The following is a 9,054-nucleotide window of genomic DNA, read 5'->3' on the forward strand; positions in this document are numbered from 1 at the left end:
GTTACTTGATAGGAAAAAAAAACGAGAGCGCTGTCGATTTAGATTTTACGTATCGAAAACTGACCTTTTTCAAACAAAAAACACCGAACTAAGAAAACTATAAAAACCGAACGCCCACTGGTACTACTTTGCCATAGATTCTTTTTATTCCTAATTGGACATATGACTATTTTTGTTCAAACTATATTTCTCTCATGCTGCATAAGAACATTGGTGAACATACACTCCTTTTCTCCTTTTTCTTTTTATTTTCTTCTCATAATGTTTGAGAATATTTTATATTTCTTTTTTTTATATCACAGCCATCTCATTTACTAAATATTAGGAGAGACATTTTGACTGACGTGAATGGTGTATTTAGTTGGTGGATATAATGTAGAGACAAAACATTAACCGTAAGTACGAACACACGTACCAACATCAAACTTTTATTTGAACAATAAAACACAAACTTTCTTCCTAAGATGACGAAACATTCAATGGTGTGTGGACGGCTGCACGCAGCACGCGGATGATACAGACCATGCAGAGAATGATCCTACCAAGAAAAATGAGAGACGAGAAAAACGTCGCGGAAAAAGATTAAAAAAAAAGAAGAATACTTTAATATTATTCGTGGCTCTCCTCGGCATTGCGAGCACAACGGTATCCCATGGATTGGACACGCGTCTCTCTCGCCTCCTTCCCACTCCCACCACCACCACTGCCTCTTCCTCTTCTCCGGGAGGCCCAAACTGCAGCAGCGCGCGGCACAGGAGAGCGAGGAGGAGGAGGAGATGGCGGAGGCGAAGCAGCAGCAGCAGCAGCAGCCGCAGGCGGCGACGGCGGCGGCGGCGAGCGGGGTGTGGAAGACGGTGAAGCCCTTCGCCAACGGCGGCGCCTCCGGGATGCTCGCCACCTGCGTCATCCAGCCCATCGACATGGTCAAGGTACGAACGCCGCCCCACGGGCTGGGGCTCCCTGCCTCCGCTGGAGGTTTGGTGTGAGGGTTCGCGGGGCTAGTTGGTGCGCTAGGCTTGTGCGGAATGGCTTCTAAGGGAAACATGAGCGGTGTGCGGATGAGCTGTTTGATGCATTGCCGACGTCTCCATCTGTTGAACATTTTTGTTTCATTGCTTGGTTAGAGACAGGATTCTTAACGATTTTCGTACTGGAATCGGGAGTGTGATATTGAGTTACTGATTGTCTCTCAGGTATTTTCTATTTGTTCCTGATGTACCCGCGACGAATGGCTGTCGATTTGAGGAATTTTATCGTTTGGGTTCAGTTTTTGCATTCGTTAGTATAGAAGGTTTTCCCTCTTCAAGATTTTAGTGCTGGCCCCGAATGCTAGTTCGACTGTTTAGCTCAACATCGAGAAGATGATGTCTTGTAATATTTTTCATGGCTGAGGAGTTAGCACAGTTGGAAAGGAGGTCCCTTGTAGTTGTACATCTCGTGGGAGATTCCTTACTCCCTCGAGGCCTCGATTCGGATAAGAATGTCATTTTGGAGTTTTTAAATTCAGTAAGACATAGCTTTGGCTGCTTAATTCTTTTTCATAAATCTAAAATAGTTACGCTAGTGTAATATTATAATGTTTCCTCATAACAAACTTGACCATGTCATTTTTTCAAACTTATGTTATAAACAAATTTTATGGTCAAAGTCAATTTATGTGGACTACACGGCCTCTAAAACAGCATTATTCCGTGGCCGGAGGGGGTACTATTATTACTGCCAAGACCTTCTAACCTTCATTGGTTGCTTTCGTTGAGACCTTCTTGCTCTGAATTAGCAGTTGAATCTGGGTTTGCAGCTGAGCTCACGTTTGTGGGACAATGTTTTTCTATTTTATGATCCAAGCAGTTACTGATTTGTTGATGCTTGTGCAGGTGAGGATCCAGTTGGGTGAGGGCTCGGCGGCTTCTGTCACCAAGAAAATGCTTGCAAATGAGGGAATTAGTGCCTTCTACAAGGTTCGTTGTCTTGAGGCCGTGGTTTAAAAATTCCAGTATTTGCGTTGTGCACTAACCCAGTACTGTAGCATGTTACACACGTACGGAACCTGCAGTTACATCATCTGGATGGAACCCCGTAGTCTTGTACCACTTGACTATTACATGGTCTCCATAATTGTCCTTTGACTGCTAATATCTATTGTAACATAGTTCTAAATTATTCTAAATCATCAGCTTTCTTGTCACTCAAACTGTTATTGCTTAAATTCTTTGTGTCCAGGGCTTGTCTGCTGGTTTGCTCAGGCAAGCAACATACACAACCGCTCGTCTCGGATCCTTTAGGTTTGTACGTACTACTTAGCCCATTATATCTTTTGCTAGTAAGTTAAAGTGACTGTCAAATAATTAACAGCTTTGACTTGACATCCTGTTCTTTTCAGCTGAATAATAAATCAGCAGTATGCAATATTATCTTGTATTGAAATGAAAACCTGTGGTTTTGGTTGATAAAATACAACAGCAAAGTGCAATACTATCTTGGATCTTATAACTGTCCTGTAGATGCATATATTTGTTTTTGAAGCAATGACACTTCATACCTAGCAAACTCAGCCTAAGTGCATTACCGCCCGATACCCCTACTAGCAGGTATTCAGCTAAAGAGTATCAAACAAACCAAGTGTAGTGCACCTCTGAAGGACTCCTCTTGTAGTAACCATTTAATCTATCGATGGTTTTGTTTCAGGATTATGTCATGTTGAACAGTTTGTCAAGCAGGGTCACTAATGTAGATAAAGTTACATTGCCTTAATTCTGTAAGTTGCAGCAAAATATAACTGTTGGATTCTTGAGAGAATCAATAATAGAACCTTCTGTCCTGTTGTCGGGAGGTGTTTAACCTCCTACCCAGCTGGATTCAATGTCCTAGTACAAGTGTCGGTGCCCATCAACTCTTGTTGTGAATAATAGAAGTAACCTTTGGCAAATTTTCAAGAAAGAATGCTGCAATAGTCAAGTTTTCTGACATTGCTCTATGCCAAGCAGGAAAGGTTAACTGTTAGGCTTTACCATAACCATGAATATCAATCTGGAAAGTCACTTATGCAATGTTTTCAGCTGTTTTGATCTGATCTTCCCTTCCTATACTTTGGTTGTGTTATTTGGTTGAGTTTCTTCACACTGTATTCCCTCAGGGTTCTAACAAACAAAGCGGTTGAAGCAAATGATGGGAAGCCACTGCCTCTAGTCCAGAAAGCTGGTATTGGTCTCACCGCAGGAGCAATTGGAGCCTGTGTTGGTAGTCCTGCGGATTTGGCACTCATTAGGATGCAGGCTGATTCAACGTTGCCAGCAGCCCAAAGTCGCAATTATAAGAATGCTTTTCATGCACTTTATCGTATTGCTGCTGATGAAGGTGTTCTAGCACTTTGGAAGGGCGCAGGTCCAACTGTAGTGAGAGCTATGTCGCTAAATATGGGCATGCTTGCCTCCTATGATCAGAGTGTGGAGTTATTTAGAGACACACTTGGTGCTGGAGAAGTCACTACTGTACTTGGTAAGATAATACTCATTTGAATTTCGGTTTCATGCAATCTTTCTGATTTACCTGTTCTCTATCAAGCATTTCTCAAGCGTTTGAGGATGTGGATCCAGAGTGACTTAATGCTTGCAACTTTCTATAGGTCGACTTCCAGACATATATATCAACTTGTGGGCACAAAAGAACAAAGTTGATCAATTAAAAATTTCAGATGTCTTCATATAGTTCCACTAATATTTTTATATTTTGTTCATGATCTCTACCTTTGTTATGCTCTTTGGACTTAAACTCTACTTACCTGTTGAAAATAAGCACATGATAGTAGGCCTGCTAAAAGTCTCCTATCATGTGCTTAGTGTGTGCAACAAATGTGTTGAGTAGTGCCAACCTAAATATTATTTGCATGTCAAAATTGATTTTATATTTTGATTGCAGGGGCCAGTGCTGTTTCAGGGTTATGTGCGTCTGCTTGCAGTTTACCCTTTGATTATGTGAAGACACAGATTCAAAAGATGCAGCCTGATGCCTCCGGGAAGTATCCATACACTGGGTCTCTTGATTGTGCCATGAAGACCTTGAAGAGTGGAGGCCCATTTAAGTTCTACACTGGCTTTCCTGTGTACTGTGTCAGGATTGCACCACATGCCATGGTAATGCAATTATCACACATTTCTTCCTTGCTTAGCAGAAAACATCACATCTGCATGTTCTACCATTCTTAACTAATGACATCTTTTGTGCAGATGACTTGGATATTCCTAAATGAGATCCAGAAGCTCGAGAAGCGTTTAGGCCTCTAAGAGCTGGTTGGTTCGGTCATGCTGTCCTTACCTAAGACATAACAACAGTCCAGGTGTACATAGTCGAGCAATTGCTTCTGATAAACAAAATCTTTAGCCTATATGCTTCCTTGGTGCTTTGAGCCATTGACACCAAATGATCACCTCATTTATTGTTCTTTGGATCATTTCTTGGTAAATTTTGGGCTTACATACTGTTGTCAGTTTAACACGACTACCAAGTACCATGAGAACAATACGTTGTTGAATGTTGATTACTGGTTTGCCATTTGTTTGACACTGTTATTACGTTGCTTTATCTAATCTTTTCTTTAGTTTTGTTGAGAGAGAGAGAGAGAGAGAGAGAGAGAGAGTTGCTTGATTTTGTTTTTTGTTCTGTCGTGCACTGAAAGGAAGCATGAATATAGCAGTAAATCCTTACAAAATATAATCATTTGTGATTTGATATGATCGGTCGTTCTTTGTCTCCACATATGTAGGTTTATTCTCCAATTCACCATGGACCTTATATGCCCATGAAAGCTTAACGCAACCCATCTATTGTGTTAGGTATTACATTTAGGTGCTATCTGAGAATTCCATTCGGTTCAGACACCCACATCCATAAATTTTGTGCTATTTCCATTTCCAAGCGCCCTCTAAATCATCATATCATTTTACTTTTAGGTACGTGAATTACCTAAAACTTAACAAATCACATGGATGAGGGTTGCGGCAAGGAGACCCGCTCTCGCCACTCCTCTTCATCCTTGCGATCGTCCCGTTGCAACGGCTGCTTGACAACGCCACGGATTTGAAGCTGCTTAGTAAGCTGGGAGGTCGATCTGCACGCCTTCGAATCTTGCTTTATGCAGACGGTGCAACAGTTTTCATCAAACCTGTCAAAAGTGAAGTGCAAGCTTTCTTCAACCTGCTATGCAAACTCGGCCAAGCAACTAGTCTCTCCACCAACATTCAGAAATCCCAGGTAAAAGTAATCAGATGTGAGAGCATAGATCTGAATAACGTGCTACAGAAAACACTAGTCTTGAGAGCATCCCTGCCAATGACATACCTAGGGCTACCTCTTGCTGTCGGTCGTTGCGTAAGTTGTACTTACAACCTCTTTTCGAAAAAAACCTCGGGTAGAATGGCAACTTGGCGCGGGAGAAACATGAGGCTAGCCGGACGCACTACGTTGGTCAAGTCAATGCTCTCCTCGCAGCCCGTTTACCTTTTGACATCAATAAAGGTCACTAAGGAATCTCTAGAAGTGCTTGACAAGCAGAGAAAGAGCTTCCTCTGGGTGGGTATGGGCAACATAACGGGTGGAAAATGCAAATCAAATGGAAAAGAACATGCTCGCCAACAACCTATGGTGGCCTTTCATTACCATTGGGGATGGGTCCACAACCCGATTCTGGGATTTAGTCGGGATGAATGGGCTATGACCAAAAGATGCCATGCCGCAAGCATATGCAATATCCAAACGAATAAACAGAACCTTGTGGGATGTGATCGCGGATAATACTTGGTGCACGGCCTAAACCTCACAACCAGACAACCTATGGAGCTCTGTTAGTCGAGCTACTGGTTTAGTTACTCATAGATATGATTGTACCATGTATTATGTTTAAATTAATAATAAAGTGTTCCTTGAAATAGATAATTCATTGTTGACCAATGAGTGTGTGACTTATTCCTGAGAATCTTTATGTGATATTACTTGTTATTTTCATAAGATCAATGAGTGTCTATCATATATGGAAAAATATGATTCCAACATCAGCATAGGTATTAATTGATAATCTTGTCTCATGTGTATAATATAGAGATGCCAAATCGTCCACAAGTTGTAGACCATATTATTGGATACACAGAACATAAGACATTCTAAGGATTATAAATTGTCATCGGTTGATCTCAAGTAGTTTTGGTGTAGAATCCTTGTAGCTCAAAGTAAGTCACTTCATGTGTAGTGACTTACTTTGGGGCTACCAAATGCACTCCGTAATTGGTAGTTAGGGTTTTTCATGAAGTATGTAGTGGGATGTGAATAAATGGCCCCTCGATTTTATAGACTTCGAAAATGCATGGTCATTGTCACGTCCTGATAAATTCATTCCAAATTAAAAATCATTTTCTAAAAGTAATAATATAATTTATTAAAATCCTAAAAGAAATTGGCAACATTAAAATGCGTACAAGAAACATGCGAATGTGGTCCGGAGTATTTTTCTTAAATTCTCCATGATCTAAAAAGAGCCCTCAATTTTTACTTGAATAATTTCTACCGTCAATATTACCCAATTAATGAAGACTGGAGCTCCGCGTTTTCTGGAAGGGTGGTGAGGTGATTGTGAGGCGATCTTGGTGATCGGGCTCCTCTCCGGTGATGGTGAGCCTAGGGCCGCTGGGAGGGTGGGACTTCTCCCTGGATGATCACATTGGGGATGAGGTCCTCTCCAGGTTCCATTCTCCGGTGCATTTTTCCCAGTTTTTCTCTCGTCGTCCGTTCATCCTAGTGGTGGATTTCCCTCGTTCTTCATTCCGTTTATGTTCTTCATCTGCTGCTCTTGCTTTGCGTGCTTGCATTGGTGGTTCTCCGGGTGATCTTCATGTTAATCACCTCTCTGGAAGGTGTTATAGTTTCTTATTGTGTTCAAAGAAAGTTGGGCTTTGGGTTTACACCCTCCAATCTTTCTCCTGCAAAGATTATGAAGCTCAGTTTTTCCTTTGGAGAGACAGTGATCCAAATTGGCGCAAAGAGTATGAGATTTGGTCAACTGATTTGGAGGCAAAGTGGACCGTAGTCCAACGAAAGAAAAAAAAGATGTCACAGGTTTTTAACCACAAATCAGGAATCTGTGTACTCAGCAACATTTTAGTAGCAAAAAAACTTTTTTTTTCAAATCAAATCAAAGTAAAGTTTCGTGAGCTCTGAGCGATGTTTGAAAAGATAATCAAAGTAATATCAAAGTAGAAAAATCATAAAAAAATAAGATGAAATATTGCCACCCATTGTAGGTGTAGTAGGTGCTGGTCCCCGCACGACCGAAGGATTTTCTTAGAGCTCACTCTAGTGTTCGAAAGGGCAATTCTCTTATTCCGGTTAAGTTTGTTTTTGATTGGCTTTCTTCTTCTTTTCCGGCGAGCACCGTCGGTGGTAAGGGTCTCAATCATTCTGCTGTCGACGGCGTGATTCATGCAGGCGGGGTTAATGCAGGATCATCAACTATTTCAATTTCAAAGTCTAATTTCAAGGGAGTGATTGCTGCTGGTTCTTCGGATAAGTCTAAAGGTAAGGGCATGGTTTTTGCTGACTCTGTTGATAATTCAAATTCAAAAGTGTTGAATCCGCCTTCCTCTGAAAAGAAAGCAAACCCCACTGGGCCTCCTTGTCCCAAGTGTTTAAAATTGGGCCACTTGGAGTCTGAATGTATTAGTAGAGTGTGTTGTGCCTCTTGCTACAAACTAGATCACCAGGCTTTGGTCTGTTGGAATAAAAAGAATAAGAGCCAATCTTGGGTCCACAAGGCCCAACCCAGTTCGCAGCCCAGTTTTTTGGAGATTGTCTCAGTGGCTCCGAAGTTATCTCATGTGGCCGTAAATAAAAATATTTTAATCAGCTCTTGTCCGATTACTTGCCTCGATTCTAAGCAGTTTCCGTCCACCGCTTCTTCTTCCTTGCTTCTTGCTCCCAATCCAATCTACAGTGCCCAAGATTCTCCAATGGCTAATCCAGACCCAACCCTGTTCGTGCCCCTGCAATAGCCATCAATGATGCTTGGATGCATCGCCTCCCTCGTGCGGATTTGATTATCACAGATGATCCCCCGAAGAGGCATGAAGATGCTTCTTGCCCCCTTCGCTGCTTGAACTCTATGCCCAGTTCATCCAGATGATAGTAGATTATGTTCAGAATACTCTTGGATTCCATGTTTTGGATACTAGTAGGCATTCTTCGGAGTTTGCTTATGTTCACTTAGCTTCTGTTGTTTTAAGAGATGCCCTAGTTCTTAGGGGGGCCTATTTGGTCAATGATCAGTTTGTACTAAGGTTCTCCTACCATGACAACACTTCTACTTGTCGTAATTCTCCTCCAATTAGTCAAAGTTGGGTGATGTTTCTGGATTTTCCTTTGGATCTTCAAACTGACCGCATTATAGACAAGGCAGTAGGCACATTTGGTCGATTGCTTAGATGGTCTAACGACCCGAGGTTCAGAGGCAGAGTTCTGGCTAAAGTCATCTTCTCCATGGTAGAAGAAGTCCCCTCCAAGATAGTGATTAAAAAGTACACTAGTTTTGGGGGAGTTGGGCGATCCTGGACTATTTCTATTTTTGTCCTGAATGGGGACTTTGCTAATGCTCAGCCGGCTGATGAAGACCTGCCCTAGTGAACCATATTCCAATTTTGGAGCCACAACAAGTTGATCAACAAGGAAATGCTAATTTGGAAAATGCTGATGAAGATATGGGGGAGAACATCAATAATGAAGCCCATGAAGAGCAGTCTCATAACATAAGTGTTGTTCCTCAACAATACTTAGGGGATTGGCAAATAATTCTAGTTTTGCAAAGTCATGCACCTATTGTTTCAATTCCTGGTAGATCCATTGTCAATAAAGTGCAGGATGTATCTGGAACTATTTTATCCTTGCTAGTTTACCCCCAATTCTGGAAATTGCTCAGTATCTATAGGTTTGTTCTGGGTGGGCCAAGGCTGAATGCTGCTAGTGGATGTATTCTGGGCCAGACCAATGCTTTAGCCCACTATCAGCTGGCAGTTCATC

General features: G+C 41.8%; 1 protein-coding gene across 1 annotated transcript; it reads left to right on the plus strand.

Annotated features, from left to right (window-relative positions):
- Positions 1-657: 657 nt before the first annotated feature.
- On the plus strand, positions 658-4,557 carry LOC127753716 (mitochondrial dicarboxylate/tricarboxylate transporter DTC-like). Its single transcript, XM_052279141.1, has 6 exons — positions 658-929; positions 1,875-1,958; positions 2,221-2,282; positions 3,134-3,495; positions 3,916-4,130; positions 4,224-4,557. Exons 1-6 carry the CDS (start codon positions 777-779, stop codon positions 4,278-4,280), a joined length of 933 nt encoding a protein of 310 aa, XP_052135101.1. The 5' UTR covers positions 658-776; the 3' UTR covers positions 4,281-4,557.
- Positions 4,558-9,054: the final 4,497 nt, after the last annotated feature.

This window comes from Oryza glaberrima, chromosome 11 (assembly GCF_000147395.1).
Source record: "Oryza glaberrima chromosome 11, OglaRS2, whole genome shotgun sequence".
NCBI lineage: Eukaryota > Viridiplantae > Streptophyta > Magnoliopsida > Poales > Poaceae > Oryza > Oryza glaberrima.